Raw genomic sequence first — 21,400 nt, 5'->3', positions numbered from 1 at the left:
TGTAGGGGAGGAGAGATTTCTGCATTTAGCAGATTGACATTGTCATGAGGATGCATGAAGTAATGATCTATCATGATAGTGGCATGACACTTAAAGATGTGAGATGTTGAAGAGTCTTGCTGTACTGGCCATCTCCTGCTGTTAAACGAGCAGCACGTTCTCTTGTTCGCTCCAGTTCATGCCAGCGACTAGCTTCTAATGCTTTCTAGAGAAAGATGTTTAAAACATATATAGATATTGAAATGATTATATTCATGCATAGATGCATACACAAGACAGTTGAAATTGTTATTTACTTGGCTCTGCAAAATGATTTCTAATCAAAGACAAACCTAATCAAAAACTTATTTTGTTCTGTCTTGAAAAAGATTGGGTTGCAATAATATCAAATAATGCAGGAATATTCCACCGTAACTTAAGTGGAAATATCCAGCCATCCCAGCTTAGCCTTTTAAAGTTATAGGCCCTAAACGTTATGAAATTTCAAAGCACTAAAACAGCAAAATGCAATGTATATGATTTACATAATAAGATAAAATGATTACAAATATTGACTGAGCACACACAAAAAAATGTTGAATTGATGTGTACACGTTAAAAATTTTTTTAAACCTTTAGAATCATGAATATGCATAATCTTATTTGCATAACTAAAAAAGCAGTATACCTCTCCAGTGTCATCATTAACCCCATTTTTCTAGAGAAAGCTAATTTCTGTTGGTTTTTTTTGAAGAAGACATGACCTTTACTACATACTCTTGTGTGCTCAAATAGAAAATGTTTCTAAGATACTATTTGAAACGGAGATGACAACAGCAGACAAATACATACCTTCTGGTTCATGAGGCTGACATAATGTGCTGAAGATGTTGGGCTTGTTTGCATTTTAGACTGTTCTTTTACTTTCAGTCTAGCACATCTCCTTTCCTCAACTTGCTTCTTCAGATCTTTCAGTGGTTCAGAATCTGGCAACATCTGTTCGGGTTTTTGCTTTTTGTGCTCTTCCAACCTATGTATAATGCATAAACATAAGGTAACCTGTGTACAACACAATAGGATATAAGACATCATTTTATTATAAAATCTTCAAATTGCTACATGACTAAAGTCATGATCTCTCCACTGTCAAAAAATGATTTCTAGTTTGTTTAAACTGAGAATTCTGGCATTTTGTCAGATGGAAAGATTGACTTGATGTAAGTTTTTAGGTCACTGACCTGAGTGCTGCAGAGCGAGTCTGTTCTAGACGGTGTTTGGAAATGCACTCCAAAGTCTCAATCAGCTGCTGGTCCTTGGCCTGCCAAAGGAGATGATGATTATCACATTCTCTCCCTTACAGATATGTCTAATGTTCATATTTTACAGTTCAGAAATACTGACCTATAAAATATGTTCTTTCAGTTATTCCATGGCAGCTGCTATTAGCAGTTCTAATTATTGCTCAGAAAACCATACCATTAATACTAGAAAAGTGTGTTTGAAAGACTAGAGAATTTGGGGAAGGGGGGTAATGTCTGTTTTGTTTCTTCGAGGCAATTTATGACTGGGAAAGGAACCATTTATCCCAAAAAAATAAGAAAATGTTTATCATAAAAGTATAGAGAGATTACTCTTTTTCATTACTACAATGGGGCATAAGGGCTGTCACTTTATATCAATGAAACTATAGCTGATGCGCTCTGTTATCGAGACTACCTGTCATTTCAACTTGAGGTATGTGCACTCAGATTTTTTTTTTCTGGGTTTGTTTTGAGGTGAAGGGATCTGATTTCTGGAGGACACATCTGCCTATGCTCTTGAGCCTTTGAGTGACTGATCTTATTTGCCTCTTAGTGGGGGATATCTTCCCTCATGGCTTGTAGTTGTGTTAAAGCTAGCAGCCAAGCCAATTTGTTTTCTAATGGCATCTCCAAAGGCAGACAAGATTTTACCAGTACTACAATTTGCGCACATGTTAATTGATGTAAGCAAGGATTCATCACCATGTTTTCTTATTGGTGCAAAGAATCTGAGCCCTGCACTAAACATTGCTGAACCGGTATAAACATAAACAATCCAGATACAGACAAAAGCAATGAGGGGAAGAAACCCTAACCCTCTTTAAACTGGAGAGCATAAGTTTGAAACTATGTAAGAATAAACTATTTTTCAGTCAATACAGAAAGTAAATATGTGCTGCTGACGGCAGACTCGGATTTGAGAACTGTACATATTTCTCAGTTTCATGAGCATCAATTCTGTAATTCAGTAATATATTTGTGATTACTTTTAATATTTTTTGATAATACATTAAGCCATATAATTGAAGAAAGACCATGGAACTGAATTAATGATATAGTGAGGTTCGTTTTCATAGCTTTTTATTTGAAAAGAGCAATATAAAGAAAGGAAACTTTTTGTGGAATGTGTCCACAAGCTTCTTTTTTTTTTTTTTTTTTTTTTTTAAGACAAAAGGCACAGTGTGCTGCAATAATACCTGCTTAGCCTCCAGAATTTCATCCTCTTCTTCTCTTCTATTTCTTTCTGGGACACCTTCAGCAGGGCAAGACGTTCCCTCAGCTGAACAATCACCAAATTCCTTGTTACTGATATATATATATACCACCATGTGGCAGCAGCTTTTTAGCCCTCTTACTTTAGAATTAGCTAAAAAACATAATGCTTTAGTGAGGCAATCCTTTCACAGTAATGGTTCATAAACACTATTTATAGTATTACTAGAGCATTTGTCAGTTATATTAGCTGGCATTTAAAGAAATGTTTTTAACAAGAGAAAATGTGGTTTAATGCCATGCAATTTGAACAAGAGAACTTTACAATGGTCTATAACTCTATATGACCACAAAGTTATATATCTCTAAAAGTCTCTATGGATTATTTCATCTAAATTTGCTTTTGATATAGATTTCATTATTTATAAATAGAACTTTAGCCATGCTCATCATACTGTTAAGCATGTTATGCGAATTATTGAATGCAATAGATATCGATTGCTGTGTTAACCAGCTCATCATCAGAGTCTCTTACTTCAGCAATGGACATTTCACTTAAAAGCCTGGCACCAGCTGTAGATGTCAGATCTAGCATTTTGCGGCGTGGAGCTGGAGCTATTTCAACAGCTCTGATCTGGTAGATGAGCTCCAGCTTGCGCTTCATGTCTGCCTCAGCCTGAAACAGAAGATGACTGTTTAACATGATTTTAAATTCAAAGACTAAATGTATTGTGTAGAAGATATGGTGTATATTCTCTTCCATGTGGGGAACAGATATTGATGTCACTACAATATAGGGGAATTGGTAAACTTCAGAAGATTTGGTCAGATAGCTTCTTTCTTTGTGCTTTTCCCAGTTGACACTGAGGAAATATTGAATATTGAAATAAAAAATAATGGCTAAATCTGTGCGTCCCAAATTGAAGAACAGTTCAGATGATGTATCATCAGTTTATTTTAAATTCAGTTTCAAGATCCTCTCTTTGCCTTTTCAGCTGTCTTAAATGGATGGATAAAAATATATCTAGTGGAAAAACTAAATGCCCAAATATTTCAATAAATTCACAAAGTTTACTGAAACATTGCAAAAGTTCAGTTTTGATTGCTGGATATAAAGCCACAATTGTGAAAAATTACACAATTTTCTTATCTAAATTAATGATGAGGCTTAAGCACTGAGCATTGGCAGAAGAGGTTCAACTGGTTTTGTAATAAATAATTGCATCTGAGGTTTAATGCAGATCATGGGCAATGAGGGAGATAAATACCTCAGTTAAGGCTGAGTTAGTTAAATGGTTTCTGTTCCTATTTCTGTTACTTTTTCTAGTACATTCCATAACTTATTTCTCAGTTAGGTCAGTTAAACTCAATAAATGATATAATCCACAAAACTTACCTCTTCTAGGCTTTTCTCATCAATTCCTGGTTTTCTGCACTCATCTGCTGCACTGTGATTTCAAACAAAACAGTGGTGACTGTTAGCTGGAATTTTACATAGCTTAAATCAATTGTATTCTCTAATTTTTCAACCGTTAAAATCTGCTTGTCACCATTCTCTATACAGTAGAAAGGGACATTTGCAAATGAAGCTTAAATACTTCAACTTATGTTAACTTTAACAGGTGGGACTGTCACAAGCATATGCCTGTGTATAATTAAGTGTAAATAGTATGCAAGAGAATGCCTAGACTTATTCCACAGCAGCAGACTGTGTTCACTTTTAATTATGCAAACCTATTCTTCTTTTAGATTCCTGTAGTCGTTTCTGGCTGTCCTTTGCATTTCGGTGTCCCTGAAGTGTTTCAATCTTCAAATTTCTGCATTAAAAAAATGATACTAAGAAACAGATTTTTTTAAAAATGCCACTTAATGAGACATCAAAATCACACCAGAAAAGAGTAACGATATTTAAAATAGGTAAAAATATAGATCATGAATGACATTGATCTTGTGTGGGAGTGCATGTTGGGGAGAGCAATGTTGTATGAGAAAGGCAGCTGACAATGCCATTGTCCTGGTTAAAAAAATAAGTCTCATTGACTTATTTTACTAATGAGCATTTCGTGTTTGCTTATGAGAAATGTGGATGGAAAAGACAAATGCAATATTTATTTGCACAATAGATTTAAAAATATTGCAGCAGATTACATCTGATTGATACAAAAACACTTAAGTTCTTATAATCCAGCTGTGCACATGTTCATGAAAAATGGTCCATAATGCTTTCTCATCTGTCTAAAGACGATGTTTAAATGCCCTGACCTGATACTCTGCTCTTCTTTCAATTTCTGCTCCAAATACTCCTGCATTAGTGCTTCTGCCTGCAACAGTAAATCCAATGTAAAAATGCTCAGAAATATGTAATGCTATATGAAAAATCTATTTCCATGAGTCCACTGTAAACTTCTCATTCATCTTGAAAAATGTTCATGACAACTTGCTACCAGAATATTTCCTTACTTCCTAAACAGCAGCATAAACATCTTTAATGAAATGTTCTCTGAGCACAGATTGTACAGTATATGATTTTCATTTTCAACTGTAAACATAAGTTTTAATATGCATATTCAAAGAAAAGCCCTCTTGTGTTTCTGACCTCTTTTTTCATCTGGGCCACCTTGGCACGATTCTCCTGCATAAAGTTTTGGCGGGCTAAAATGGCATCTTCATAGCTAAGTTTTCCAAGAAGTCTGCGCCGCTCCACCTCTGCCAGCTTTGCTTCTATATCTTTCTTGCGCATGCTGCTTTGCCACTCTTCAAATTCATGGCTGTTGCGTGTTCCAGCTTCTAATGTGACTATCCTGTCAAATTAGCAATTACAGCATGTATACACACTTAAGTAAAATCATTTTATCATAAAATTTATATAGATATACATGTATAGCATTGTAAAGTCTCAGCAGTTACATCTTGTTGGCTTGGCACCATTAGCCCGTTGCAAACCTTGGTGATAGCTGACAAAGATTAAGTAACAGATACGCAAATAAGATGCCAATATCAGCTGTACCCCCGCTTCTCTTCCTTGCTGTCTGAACAACTTGCTTTATTTGCCCTTTATACACTGCCTGTGATAGGTAATCAGCTTTATGCCTCAAGGAAAACTGCATCTATGGGTTGTCATTATACCAGGAAAATCATAGACAAACATCATCTTGACTAACCAATTTACACCATTTACACCTTGATTAAATTTTTAGGGTTTTTACTGCACTGTACTGTACTTTGTGTGTGATTGACCTTTTCTCAATGTACCTTTGATTGGTGTATGTATATGTAACACTTGTGTTTTCTCTGCCATGTTACTTATGACTTTTTTTTTTTTTGCACTCATGAAAAAATCATATTTATTATTCTCTCTACACAGACAATTAATGAGGCTATGTGTGCAACTGTGTAACTATTATATATATACACATAGAGAGAGGTAAAGACCATGACATCTTATTGACAAGAGGCAGCATATCCTTAGGTGTGGTCACAGCTGGGTCAAGGGGAGTAGGCTGTCCTATTGTACATGACTGAGTTTGGAAACCCCTGCTCTAACCACTAAACTATCCACTCACCCTTCATTGTATGGAACAGCGCATGAATATTGCTTGGGGGTGATTATGCAAAGTCCAGTGCATCTGACAATTAGCAGGAGCAGTTGACAGCACAATTAATGACAGATGATGATGACTGATTTTAAGTTCTATAGCAAGTCTGATTAATAAGGCAAATTTGGAAACTAGAGTCTAAACTGCATTGGGCTGTCCTCTTGTAAGCTATGGCAAGTGGACAATGACTGAAAGCTTGGCAAAGGAAATTACAAGACAGGAAATCCATTTATAGTATGTTAAGAGACAATCTAAGAAGGGGTGAACTGAAAAAGTTTCAGTGCACATGTTTGAACACAAAAAAGCTACTTATTAACATGCAGCGCCCATAATCAAAATTATAAGGATTCAATGAAGTTCCATCATATTGTCATATTATATTATCATATAATTTTTTTAAAATAACAGCTCACTTTTTCAGTTCCTCTTCCTCTAGTTTTTGATACAGCTGTCCCTCCCGCAGTATAGCTGCTGTATTCATCTTGATGGAAATTTCCTTTCCTTCATGTACATTGAAAAAAATCAACAGTTATTCTGTTTCTTCTGATTATGAAAAAATCTTACAAGTTTTCCAATTTTAATTTTCGAAAGTTTTCTACATTTTTTCATATACTGAAAACAAATTCTGAATGCTATCCACTTTATTTTGAGAGCCCCACACCAAGTCAAAATTATTTATTCTGCTCATGTATAGTAAGTGCCCTTTGATCATTTATCCTGGTAATAATTATACTTGGTATTTAAACAGTTAAATTTATAAATAATGTTTATCCCAAAACTATTTCTTGTGCCCACTTTGTTTAAGTAGGAGTAATTGCTTTACACTATTAATGAAATATATTCTCTTTTTTTCAAAACCCACCAGCATTATTAACAGTAATGTATTCATGCAATAATTTTCTTTGCAGCTTAAGAAAAGCTGAGAATAAAAGATGGGAAAAATCATATTTTTGTTTGATTTATTTAGGGTTTTATGAGCTCATTACATGATTAGCCCTGACGTGTTCAGTTTTATATTATTTGGAGTGTCAGAAAAGAAATCTTATTTCAGTGTTGATCGCCAAACAAGGAAAATAAGAAAATGCTATTCTTAAATATGTCATTTACACTGAAAATGAATAGGAGCTTAATCAGATAAGAAGAAAGTCACTCATAATCTATGTTAGTATCGTGCAATATTCTTGTACACTATAATGTAACAAAGGAACACATTTCAAATATTGTAATCTGGAGATTTATCAGCCCAGTTAAAATTTTTTGCAGTACCAGAAAAGATGGCAAAGGCCGTGCTCGATGTTTTTCAAAGTCCAGTTTGGAGTCTTGTTCTGAAATTATATCTTTTAGAACCTCCATTGTCTTTCCTGACTTCTCAGGATTGGCACAGGTAAACTGTTTCCGTGATGCCTCCATGAGAATCTCCTGCAGAATAAATAAACTCTCCTTTAAGGACAGTCTATGGAAGATATGGACCTTGTGAGGTAGCATATCTCTCTATCACATGTCTAGTTCTCTAGTCCCTTTACATACTATGCACCTGACTTCTTTCCTTTCCATTGCCTTAAATACCAAACTCCTCATCCATTAGCTATTATGGATTAAATTGCAAAACATATAGTTCTTGACATGTTTTTAAATATAAGCTTATACAACGTCTAGTGTAGCCAGGAAAAAGTACTTATTTTCAATTGGAATGAAAAAGTCAGTGAAATTCTGAAGCATAAAGATTTTGACTATGTGGTAACCACTTCAGAAGGATTCTCAGGTCAGGGAACATGATAAATGAGCCATTACCATCTCCAAAATAAATGAAATGCCAAATTTTGACTACATTACTTAAAATGCAAATGAAGTCAAAGCTAGCAAATCTCTTAAAAGGGATCTTAAAATATTTGTTAAAAATACTAGTCAAAACAGTCTGCAGTTTTATACAACACACAGCACCCAGCACAAAAATACCTCTGCTTTGCGTCGGTTTTCTTCCTTCTTTTTGGCAATGACAGCCTGGTCAGAATGTGCTTTATACAAAGACTGAGGCACTGGATTGTGTTTCTGCAGTCTAGGAATCTGAAGAAAAAACTTACAATTATCTCTGGATGAATTTGTTTCACAAATTTCTTAATGCTGTCTCTTACATGGAACTTCTATAATTTATTTTAAAGTTTTCGGAGAACTGAATAGACTGTCAGTTATCACTCAACAGTTAATCATTACAGTAACTAAAGGAAATCTGAAAAATTATAACAATACATAAAAGAAATGATTTTAGGATTAACGATTTCTTGCAATGAACATTTGGAAAATGCACTTAATCATAGCCATATTGAGTGGCCCTTTCCATCTCTACATTCTTTCCTTCCAAACATTCCCATTCAAAGGACCCATAGAGACAACAGAGATAGAACTGCAGAGAGAGAAGAGAGTATGGTTATTTTATTCTGAGTTAAGGCAGGTAGCAGCTTGAAAAAATAGTAGCTGCTTTCATCATTTCCTAACATACTATATCTGTGTGTGTGTGTGTGGTGGCGGGGAGGAATGTATGGTGTGCACTTCATAGTCATTGGAACTGAGCTTCATGCCACTGAATGTGCATGTAAACATTACAATATCTGGAAAAAATTCTGATCACTTAACCGACCGCACGATCCTTGGTTTTCTGACACTGCCGCCATTGCTTCACTTTATCACGACGTCATAATTGTGATGATGTGCAATGTTTACTTAAATATTTCATGACGTCATAATTGTGATGACGTCATGCAGTATTTGCTGTTAACACCTGAGACGTCACGGTGACATTCAACTGTACGCAACAATTGTTATAATTAATTGTTATACGTTTAATTATAATTTTATTGGATTAAATAAAATCATTAATAAATATTAATCGTATATTTAGAGAATGAATTATAAAAATTCCCACAAACGATTACTCTGGCAAAGTTTGGTTGGGTCCCACAACAGCTCGTATTCCCAAATAATAAAAAACTTGCCCAGCAGCGCCAGTCAAGAAATCTTACAGTTTGTTCTATTAGCTGCCATGTGAGATACTGCCACTAGTATATTTTTCTATATGTAATAATTGTTGTCTCAAGTTTGGCGCCCATGCCAGCGTTGGATACAGTCGATCACGAACAGACTCGATGGTGCTGACTCGGGTCACCATGCCTGGGATGCTTATTGTGACGTCCTAATGGTGCTAAGTCCCCTGGTTTCAAGTTTGGTCTCAATAGTCGACAACTTAGGACTACAACAAGCTGGGGAGTGTATAATCAACACCCAAGCTGAATACATTAATCTTTGTCAAGCTATTTAATCACTTCGGTCTTTGCTTTCGCTACCAGATTTTTTTTTTCCTTTGCACTAACGGAAACTAAAATGCTGTACGTGCCTGGCCACTAATGACTTGTCACAGGAAGGACAGAGGACAGCGAAGATGAGCAGTTGTACGTGCTTGATTGCCCAGCGCGCAATGCAGGAGCCGTCTCGCTTTGTCTTGTTTTTGTGTCATCTCTTTCATTTTTGCAGGCACCTGTGTCGCTTTTTTCTTGTAAGTGAATATTTATTTATTTTTATTTTTTGAAATTTCTGATAGAAAATGATTTTTTGAGGCAGGTTCATAACTGTCATGATTGTTCTACAAATGTGTGGTATGTTTTCACAAGAATACGTGGTTTGACCTGTATTCTAACTATACTGACGTTAATTAAGGCTGCAACCAGTTGCTTTATTCAACCAAGAGAGCTACCCAGCTGCACGCGTTATCCAATCACATTCTATCCAACCACGTGAGCTATCCAGCTGCATGCGTTATCCAGCCACATGTGCTATCCAGCTGCTTGTGTTATCCAACCACACGCGCCACCCAACCACACGTGCTATCCAAAATACGAGCCTATTTTGTCCTTTTTCGTCCGAGCTGCGATGGTCGAAATCTTGCAGTTCCCCAGGTGGAACAGATTTTCGTTCAGATCTTGCGACTTAATAGTTTCTCTTATTAGAAAGTGATTTTTCATTTCGATTAGCTGGGCAGAACGAGGCGCACACATAGCTCTGCACCTATGAACACCCATCAAATAGCCAGTGTATGCTAAATGCCCGCACATGGGGTATGCAAGTAAGCGCATTTCTACAGGTATAAACGTCATCTATACAGGTATTAGTGTCATCTTTGCAGGTATAAATATCAGGTACAGGTACTCACCGGCTCCGGCACAGGAACGCTGCGCGGTCTGGGCTTGGTGATGCTGAATGGCTTCACTTCTGTGACAGGCGGACAAGAAAATAGTGAGGCAAGCAGACAGACAGCGAGAATGAATGTCCAAAGAAAGCAGTGGGTACTTCACATTACTCTAAAACATTTATCTATATTTCAAGTACAACTGTTCATTGCAACTCTCGCGGCAGCATGGCTGTGAGCTGTATACCAGTCATGCTGTTTTATAATAAATGTATAGCTAGCGATGTATCAACCGTTTTCGGTACACAGGACAAGTCACCTCTGTTTTTAAAATCTGTTAAATTCAAACGTGGATTCATCAAACCATAATCTCCTTCTTTGTCAATAAACTGGGCATATTCTCTCCTCTTTGACATTCGACCCTCTCCACTACCCAACCACCACCACGAACCACAGAAACTGTCATGTCGCACTGTAACTATCAAAAGACTTGAGAGGTTTTCTGTTACAGTGACTATACCCTCCCAATTTTTATTAATGAAACGCCATATTCAGGTATTTTTTTAAACCCACATAACATCGAGTATTTAAGACAGGAGGTCAGGTATAACTGTAAGCAGCGTACTATTTCCCCACCCGGACAACGACGGTGGCGCACCTGTGGAGGTGAACCTATGGTGTGTGTGGGGGGGAATTGTTTCCCGCCGAACCAGCAACTAAAACTATATCACGGCAAGGCAGCCAAGTCTGTAAACAGATGTCACATGTAAGAGAAAGAACAAGCGTGCCTGAGACGAGAGCTGAACCGAGACATCCAACCTTCACTGTGTTGGTGACACGTGCTCACCGTTGCGACACCTGGCCGCCCGCGAACGCGCACAACATGGCCGCTGTGTTTCAGTTTGTCGCGGGGCTACTAAGGTTATGTGTATCACACGTATATCTCTCCGCTGACGAAATCGAAACTTCGTGGGAACAAACATGACACATCTACAGTAGACAGAGAGCAGAGCTAAAAATAGATGTGTCTAACATCTATACGCCACTGTCAACAATGCTGTGTCATGAATTATCCGGATAGGTTAATCTATTTAATCCTTGTCGGGAGTCAGCTACCAAGATGGCGCCTCGTACTGTCTCTCATAACAACGATGAGTGAGACAGAGAAAACTTGGTGAAGCTTTCCACCACTTGCATCATTTGGTGCGCGCTCCCCGCAGTGCAGTGACGTAGGGTTGGTGCAAGAAGACAAATCACACACCTGGTGTCCAAAGACTCGGCCGTTAGCAAACAAAACACTTCACCTGTCCTAAATCTTAATCTGAACAACGTCTCAATATACCTCCGTGAGATGTTTGATAATATGAGGGGAGAGGCTGGCCGTCTTTAGCACAGCATGTGTAAGTACGTGGAGATGACACTCTCCTTCTGTCGCCTTTATAATTCCTGCTGTCGGAAATGAGATGCTTCTACAGAAATACTATTACATGTATTTGGGGGTTAGGGGGTCAGGAAGAAATGATCGAGGCACGCACAGGCAAAATGAAGCCTAAAACTACTGACCTTTTACTCAGTCAATAGCCACTAGGCTAAGAGATTTACACATTAATCACTGCTGTTTTATAAAACATGAAACAAAAGCAAAGAAGTTCCTTTGTAAGCTTAAATGTAAAACTGCAAAACAAACCTGTAGTGGGAATCACTTCTTTTCTTGGTTTGATCTTGTTGTCTAATTTCAGTTTTAAATGCTCTGTTATTTTTTGTAGATCCGGAAGCAATCTGGATGATAAACAGATAAACAAACAACATTCTAACTTCGATAAAAACTATTCTCAATACAGTACATGCCGCATATACATACATCTGATCTGCCTTCCAATGATGACAGATTGTTTACTACTAGACCAGTTACTGAAAATGTTAAAACAAATCAAGTGTCATCGCATACTGCTGCAATAATTATGTTATAACGAAGCACCAGACGGAGACTACCAAAGCTAACAATGAATAGTCAGGTGTGAGTGAAAACATTGCATAAGTCAGGGAAGCGTGTACTGCACAGACAATATTAAACCTGTACAAAAGTATAGAAAATGCTTAGTGTGCAATATTGATGGCAAAGGTTTCAGTACTGTTTATTGTCTGACATCTATAGAACTACAACACTGCTAAGAGAAAGATGAATGCGGCGCTTGGAAAACATGATGTCCTTAACCGTAACCTCTAGTTGTCTTCCCACACTTCTCTCCTTCTGTTGTCTCCCACAGTTGAAAACATTGTCTGTGTCCTCGCCCCACCCCACCCGTTAGACGGAGAATGTAAATTACTCTCAAGCAAAAAACATTAATCTTTGTAAATTTAATTATATCAGTTGAGTCTTTGCATTCCCAATGAAAGATTTTTTTTCCTTTGGGCGAATGAAAAATAATGTTAAAGTGTCTGAGACTGTGAGTGCAGAACTGGTTGTGTCAGCTGTTTGTAGGTACGTATATCACTTATTGTGGGCCCCGGCACAGCCAGCTACAAGGACTCTTTGTTGTGCCGCGACAGCCACAAATACCTGGTGACCCGTCCTGCCACTGGCCGTGACCGAGCAACTCAGACAGTACGGCGCGGGTGGGGTACGGGTAGGTGGGTGGATGAGTGGGACAGATCGACTGACTTTGTGACTCACTCTAGGAGCGGCGACAACAGTTGGTTCTCCACAAAGATGGCGTCATAAATGGTGTTCCAGCCATCCTTAATCCAAGTCACTAGGTTCTTCTCTTGAAGGAAAAAATTCAGGAACTGAAACAAGTCGACGTTATTTATTTGAAAACACAATACCTTATAACATACCTGACAATACAACAATACTTTAGAACGCTACAGCATTTTAAAACCAATGTGTGTGAGAGAGAGAGAGAAAGAGAAAGTAAACCTGCATGTGTGATTGTTTATCGTGGATGTATTGTGTTGCAGCCTGCAGGTCTGTGCTGCAGGCAGACATTGCGACAAGTTGGGGGAGCAGCCCAACAGCCTACATCCTACATCTCAGTTCGATTTCACGTGGTCCTGGTGCAAGTTCCCACTAAAGACCTCAGCTCCACCTCGACCCGCGCAGCACGAAATTGATTACAGGTATTATACACCGCACTGTCACGACCTCACCACCACCATCACCACCACCACCGTCGTAAAGGTCACTGCACCCGCTTCTGTACGGCTGTCATCGCCATTCACTTGCGACAGTTTACGGCGGATCCTTTGTCGCTATCAGATATTAATTCTGAATGTTTTTAACGAAATGTACATTTGATACAAGCATTAAGTCCTTTAATTTCATGAAGCCTTTAGTTCTAGATGGTGTAGATGAGTGATTTTTTACAGACCACTCGTATTTCCCCTTGAACAGTGTGCGGGTGAGGGCCAGCCAAGGGGTGAGCAGGCCTGCCGAGGGTCGAGGTGGGACAGGTGGGTCTGGTGTACCCGGACCCGCGACTGTGAAGGGGCCCAGCCTTGTCTGTGGATTTTTTCTCCTTTTTCTTTTTTCTTTTAAGAAATTTTGGTGTAATATTCCTCACTCTAGGAATTTTTTCTATGGAGTGGGGTACTACAACTTTGATCCTCTAGTGTCAGTTTTCATCATTTACTGACCTGTAAACAACTCCATTCTCAAGTAGTGATGTAGATCCTATTGCACTTGTCCTAATGTTTACAGTCTATATTACGTTACTGAATGTAGATATTGGCAATCCAAATGTAAGCATATTATGATATACTAGGAAAATAATTCACGATTACAATTACAAGGGGCCCGGAGGGATCGTCTACCCCGGGGCTCGTGCTGGCTCTCAGTGGCCCAGGAGGTGAGTACCGTCACACCGCGTGTAGCGACACCTGTCGCGCGTGGACTAGACACGACTGCTTGTATGACATGCACGCATTCTCACACGTGCGGCACGTCACGACACTGACATCTGTCAGTATTTATATTTACGGTCATTTTTATCAACTGTAATTGTATTACGGTCTTGCGCACACCCGTGCCTGACACGTGACGTCTCTCGGCATTTCTCGTTTCTCGTCACCTGCTCTGATGCTAAAAGCCAGTGTGTCATCTTCAACGCCTTTAAATGCCGACATTCCCTCGTCATGCCCAACAGGTGACATGTCATAAAAATGATACTCGAGGTCATCAAATGACGTTTTATCGTCCTTACATTAAGGGAATTATTTGAAAATAAAAGTTTCATTGATGAGCCGAGGACAGAAGTTCAAGGGACACATAAAGCGGAAACGATAAATAAGACTGATTTAAATGGCCTTTTTTTTTTTTTTTACTTTATGTAGAATAGAATATAAAAATTTTAAAAAAACGCCGAGGAGTAAAATTCAAGGTCGTAAAATGGCCATAGCAACTCGCGGGTGAAAGAGTTCATTAGAGGCTTCATGCGTTCATGTACAACTTTCCGTCAATTCATGGACGTGTATAGGTGGACTGCTGTCTGTCTGCCGAGACCAACGCTTAGCTTCTTGCGAAGTTCTCTGCTGTTAGTCTCGGCGAGCCATAACAATGAACGTGACTAAACCGGAGGTTTTGTAGTAGCATGCCTCGTTTTAGTAGTTAATCTGAAATATGAATAAACCGGAAGCTTTGTAGTCTAATGCCTCGTTTTAGTCTGGAAGAAATCGTCTGCCAGCAGTCCAGTAATACAAGCCGGTCGTGGTCTGATGACGGAGGCCGACTGCATGAGTTATTATCACCTTGTGTACATATTCGACGCACGGTTGGCGCCATTTTAAAGTCAGTTATCAGTAGCTACTGTGGGGAAAGTAAGTCGCCTATATTTCGCGTGTGAAGCAGGAAGATACTACTTGCATAAACAGCCATTGTGGCAACTCCAGTTGAAATAAATAAACCAGTCCAAACGTTGCTGAGTTGTTACGTGTCACCCAGTTGCAATCATTTTCTGCACGTGATCACAAGGCCATGTGCATGTTTGCCTGGCTGTGGATGGATGGCCTTTGTGTCTGCTCCTAGGCAGCCAGCTGACGTGACCTCGTCCTTTTGGAAGGACGACTGACGACATGTAGGTCCATCCACTGCAAGAGATAATTATTTAAAGGTGACATGGAGTTTCACAGGCCATACCTTATACGCTTTTCTGGTGTCGAAACAATCCACAAATTTCCGATAGTGGAGTATTCCCAGCTCTTTCACCCGAAACATTGTTAGATAGCACAGCACTGCAACAAGAAGATTGTGATGCTTAAAGTCAATTTTCAGCTGCACAAGCTTTTTCGCATTTCTTTTTTATACAAAAAGTCCCGACTTATGCATGCATTTAAGTGAGTAAAACAGGGCCTTCATGCACTTGTTTGTATGGACAAGGATAAAAACACTCATCCAAGAAAAGACTTGACAGAAAGGCAACAACAATACAGCTTTTTTTTTTAAAGAGTGCATCAAAACACTGTAGAAGCACAAAGAAATTACTGATATAAAGATGCGAAGAACCAGAGAGCAGTTATTCTGTCTTGTTTCTAATAACAAATACTACCAAACTGACTTTACCAGCCACTTACCCACCCAATCCACCCAGACTCACAAAGGGTGTTAAGAATCTCTGCAAATTTCTAGCTTCACCAAATGCTAAATAATTCTCAGACTCACGAGACTAGTGACACAGAAAACATACCAATAAATCTCTGACACTCTTCGTGTATTCAAGGTGAACTGCAAGATTTTACTGTGATTAACTGTCAGAAGGTAGTCTTCAGCCGACAATTAAGTGAGCCCTAAATCCATCCACTTGATATTTGTTATTCACTTCCCAGGTGTCCTTTGAACGACTTGTAGGGCTGGAGGTATGTAAACATGGTGTTTGTATAGGCATGTGAGGGAGGCTTTATCCCTGCACGGATAATTAAAGGCATAATGTTCTGATGCGTGTCATGTGTCTACTAAAATGATGGGTGATGTCAGATTTGAAACTTTATAACATGAATACGGCGTCGGGTAGGGCGCCAGGGGTTACTCCCGACGGTGGAAAAGACGCATCCCAGCGGACAGGTAGGCAGCCCTCCAGACAGTAAGGTTCTGTCCCGCCATGGTCTGCGGTCCTTATTCGGAACATGGTGATTAGGTAACTTCCAAACGACAGATTGAAACCATCGCTACAGATATAACATCAACGCAACGGAAGAGATCAGTTCTAAGACTGGACTGCTGGAATATCCGGACCATGTTGCCCAGCCTCACAGCAACCATTCAGGAAGTCGATGATCCCAGAAGAACAGTTGTCATAAACGATGAGCTCAGGATGATGTCACACGTAGATGTCACCGCCCTCCTGGAACATACCTTGCACATTCGGGAATATTGAAGGAGAACAACTACACGTTCTTCTGGTAATAAAAAGACTGTGATGAGTCCAGGGAAAATGGAATAGGTTTTGCAGTTACAACTTACAAGCAGCCTGCTGAGTAAGGTAGAGATGGACAGCTACAGCTCAGATCGTCTCAGGACTCTTTGCTTCATTACCAGTCGTCATTATTAGCGTGTGTGCCCCAGCATTTATCCTGGCACCAGAAGTAAAGGTCAAGTTCTACATGAATCTTCCATCCCTCATTAATAACATCCATGTAAATTGTTCTTCTGTGAGATTTTAACGCCAGGGTAGGCACCGATCAAGAATTATGCTCCCCCCACTCGTCCTTTAGGGACTTTGGCATCCTGATCCAGCTCTGTACCTCTAACGGCCTCTGCACCACCAGCTGATATTTCAGTAAATTTCACGACTAAATCTCAGCACAAGGTCTCCTGGACACAATCACCCCGTAAGTACTAGGACCAGCTGGACCTCGTCTTAGTCAGGCGCGCCTTCCTTACACGTGTCCTACCCCCACGTTTCTCAGCCTTTTACTTCTGACCCCTCCCAGAAGAAAAAAGGTAGGTCTGCACGCCCCGCTTACCCAGCTAATTTCCCTAATACCCATATGAGATATGAGAAAGATTTTAGAAAAAAGAGCGCATTCGCGCCCCTTCCCCCTTACCACAGCGCGGCTTGCGACAAAGACCACGCGCCTTGATGCGCTTTAAAGTCCGACTACATCCAAAGAAATTCCATCATTAAAAAGAAAACAAAAACAAACAAACAAAAACACAGGAAACCCCCGCATTAATGTTATTAAGATGTCAAACCCAGACCTTGTGAAGTAGTTTACAAATCTGTGGGAGAAACTGATAACACAAAGCCAGCTGCCACTGCCACTGTGATGTAGGACACCCTATGAGACGCAATATATCACACAGCCCTAATCATCTCGGGGAGGGAGGCCTCGCGGAAACATGGCTGGTTTCAGTTTTGTTCAGTGTAACTGTTACGCACCACAAATAAAGGTCAGCAGATGGAGAAATGGGTGGAATATTACTCCGACCTCTACTCCAAACAAACACTGTCTACCTCAGCCCTTGCAGCCATCAAGCGTCTGCCGATAATGGATGAGCCTGACCCACAGCCGACAGGAGAGGACCTTCAATAGGCCATTAAAAGCCTTGCCTCCGAAAAGTTCCAGGTAGTGAGGGAATTTCACCAGATCTGATCAAGAACTTTAGAATATCCTTTTGCCTCTGTTTCATGAAGTCTTTAACCCCTACTGGCAAGAAGGAACTGTACGTGCCACAGATATAAGGAATGCCAGGATTAGTACCCTCTATAAGAACAAGGGCACAAGAAGTAACTGTAACAATCACATGGGCATTTCCCTTCTCAGCATTGCTGGCAAACTCTTTGCTCAAGTCCTCCTGACCTGCTGACAGAAACTGGTACATTGTGTCTACTTAGAGTAACAGTGAGACTTCCGAGCTGGCCTGTTGACCTTTCTGTTGACCTTTTCCCTTTATCAACTTCAGGAGAAAGAGAACAGCAGCTGCCACTACATACCACTTTCACCAGTGGTAAGTAAGGCACCACAAGGAAGGAATCTCTCTGAGTACCTGGTCAGACTTTTCAATCTTGCCCACCTCAAAGACAAAACAGAATCCTTTATACTATCATTAGAGATGTACAAAAAGGAGTGTAAGCATTCCACCAACTCAAAGAAAAAACAAACAGACTGCAATATAAACGTGAGTCCAATGTGATAGAGGCATGCTGATATATGGGCCTCTTCAGCCACATGTGCAGCTGCCACAGTCAAACAGCTGAACAGTAACATTAGTAACATTCATCTTAAACCAAAGAAGGCCATCACTATCTCAAGAAAGAAAGGGGAAATTGCGTCTTGCACTAAGAATCATAAGAAAAAAAATGTTCCACCTACTAGTCGATCTTTAAGCCATAATAAATCTTCCATTATTATGTGTATAAATCAAAACAATATTCTTAAATTTTATGGTAATGAGGTCTAGCTGAATAAACAAATCAAGCAACTCTAATGTTATATTAAATATGATTAAACACCTATCTTGACATATTTACAAATGGATGATGTTATCTGCAGAACAAAAGAGAAGTTATTAATATTAGAAAATACACAAGAACTTTTTGATGACAGTGTATAAGGGCATAAGCATGCATGCATTCATGCCAACAATAGTAATAAATGCAGAATTTGTATAGCGCATACTCACACTTATAAGCAGCGTACTCATAACACTCTAGACAAGAATGAGACATGGACAACAAACAATTAAAGGAATGGAAGGATGAACAACAGACTGATGACTAATAAAAGACAAATAAGAAAATGCAAAGAGGAATGGGGTAACAAGAACACATATGCTCACATCTGTGTGTGCGTGGGCATGAGTGTGCATGTGTCTTAGATGATCCTTGGATCTTTTTTTTTCAACTATCACATTCTACTTCTGTAATATTATCAATTATGCATGTTGACATTATATTTGTTTTATAATACAATACTTCATTTGTAAAAGGGAGTTTAAAAATACCAAATTAAAAACATCTTTCATTATCCTGTAAAGACAGACGGAAATCTTGTGGTCTGGTTTTGTATGGCCTACTTTCATTAATCCACCCTTAAAATTTGGGAAAAATAGCTTAATGGAAATAACTTTAAAAAAGCAAGAAAACTATTACATGTATTTACCATGATAAATGCTTTGTTCTGAGCGGAGTGTGTTTTGTCCATCTCTATTGTAAAATCCTTCCAAGACAATAGATATGGCTGCTGCATATCTAATGCATCCAGAGAAGGCCTCTGTAATAAATGTCCTGTCAGATTCATCCTCATTCTGCAACAATGAATAGACTCAGATGAAAATAATGGACACTTCTCTTTCTGTTATGGGAAAAAATACTTATTTTTACTTTGGCATTTGACATCTCATCGATGGAGATTAGCATATCCAACATAAACAGTTTCAAAAGATTTCAATTTGTATATCAGCATAATTACAGAAGAGTATTTTAAGAAATGGCTATGTCTACAGAAGTGTAAAATAAACCTGAACCATATTTTTAAATTGTCAGAAAATGATATAATCATAAAACCAAGAGTTGTCAAAATCACTATCCCACTGATTTATGCCATCCTTTTCTGTAAAATGTAGAAGAATCACAGCTGTGACAGTTTTGCCCAGTTTAACTAATAAAAGGAGAAAATACTGCCAAACAACAGAGAGTTCTTGCTGCTGCTTAGAAAGATACAAAACAATTTTAGAGATAACAACCAGCAACTCTAAAAAATATGTTATTCAGAGAGACATTCACGCAGCACTATGAATAGCACACAATTCCTAGCATGAATATCTATGTCTTCCTCAAAGATTTAGTGTAATCATTTTAAGTCTTTGTGAAAATTTATGGTGATGTACTTTGTAACTACTAATAGATGCATTTATTATTATAATTAGTTGTCTGGATGTTTTTCTGTCAGTAGCTGCTATTTCTTTTACAGACTAACTACAACTGAAACCCAAGTGTTGTGAAGAAAGTCTTTCTTGGATTTGATGCTTTAAAACAAAATTTAAATATGATGCTAAGATTTTCAATATGATAAGACAACTTACAACAAAGAGATGCACATTGATAGCATTTTAATGTCTATGAAAACATAAACGATATTTTTAAAGGCCGAACTTTTAACCTTCAGCAAGATCTAGATGGATTCTATCTGGTAGAAAAAGGTGAGGGTACTTTATGGGCGAGAAGGTAGCAATTACTACCATAAGATTGACTACTAGAGTAGCCGGTACATATGCTCCTCACCTCCTTACCTTATGCCACCTTATCCTGATAGAAGGTCAATGTTCGACCTTTAAGCATGCATATGTTTTATACATCTATTTCTTGCATTAGTGCAGCTGAATAAACTGTAGAAACATAGACCACTAATATAAATAAAACAAGTGTGTTCATGAAAAAAGCTAAATATCGCCAAATGAAAAAAGCTCTAAAATAGAGAAGTAGAGTTTGCAGTGTTCTAATTTAAGCAAGACTAATAATAATTAAAGTGATTGGTGACCAGTGACCTTTTGGGTATGTAGAAAGTGAGTAACATGCTCTTCCAGAGACCTGGTGTTGGCATCGTAAGTGGCCAGCACCTGACTGCACAGGTGCAGCATATTTTGGTGCCATTCACTCATCATCAAACAAAAGACAGTGACTGAAGATTGAGATTACTGCAAACAAACACCATGTGAATTTTTTTTTTAACCAAAAGCAATACTACATTTCAGCAGTGCCTTTATTTTAGAGTTATAAGCATGTTTGTGAAATTCTTGACAATAAAGCAAACTTGAATGATTGTGTGAATGTTTTTCCATTTTGTGTTACCCTAGAGTGATTCTTTTGTCATCACGGACAATCAAATGAGACTTAAAATACCATTACTCCTGTACCGCGGGATTACAGATCTCTGCATGAATGTTTGACGATTTCCTATGTGTGACATATATGAGCACAACAAAATCAAATTCTTTGTCTTCGCTAAACAGTTTTCATCCGAGAAAAAAATACCTGTTATCTTTCTTTAAATACCTCGTTGAAGATTCCTTTCATCAATAACTAATTCGACTCATTAATTAACTGTGGATCGCGTAGTCTGCCATATTGTATTTCCACAGCAACTGTAAACAGGATTCTACTTCCGGAGCAAGCGCGCTTCCATGTTGGAAGGAGGTGCTT

The 21,400-nt window shown here is 38.7% G+C and overlaps 1 protein-coding gene across 1 annotated transcript; it reads right to left on the bottom strand.

Moving 5' to 3' along the window:
- Nucleotides 1-13: 13 nt before the first annotated feature.
- Nucleotides 14-21,388, bottom strand: LOC112564813 (cilia- and flagella-associated protein 99-like). Its single transcript, XM_025239886.1, is given in 22 exon segments — nt 14-205; nt 832-1,009; nt 1,218-1,297; nt 2,477-2,502; nt 2,505-2,559; nt 3,028-3,184; nt 3,889-3,940; nt 4,227-4,309; nt 4,755-4,813; nt 5,089-5,293; nt 6,502-6,584; nt 7,355-7,507; nt 8,045-8,152; nt 10,290-10,348; nt 10,630-10,815; nt 11,953-12,044; nt 12,940-13,052; nt 15,400-15,494; nt 18,883-18,909; nt 19,362-19,506; nt 20,746-20,895; nt 21,233-21,388. Coding segments are annotated over 21 exon segments (2,208 nt in total). The 5' UTR covers nt 20,863-20,895; nt 21,233-21,388; the 3' UTR covers nt 14-70.
- Nucleotides 21,389-21,400: the final 12 nt, after the last annotated feature.

This window comes from Pomacea canaliculata, linkage group LG5 (genome assembly GCF_003073045.1).
Source record: "Pomacea canaliculata isolate SZHN2017 linkage group LG5, ASM307304v1, whole genome shotgun sequence".
Lineage (NCBI taxonomy): Eukaryota > Metazoa > Mollusca > Gastropoda > Architaenioglossa > Ampullariidae > Pomacea > Pomacea canaliculata.
Note: the sequence above shows the minus strand (reverse complement) of the source record. Positions and strands in the feature narration are given on the sequence as shown.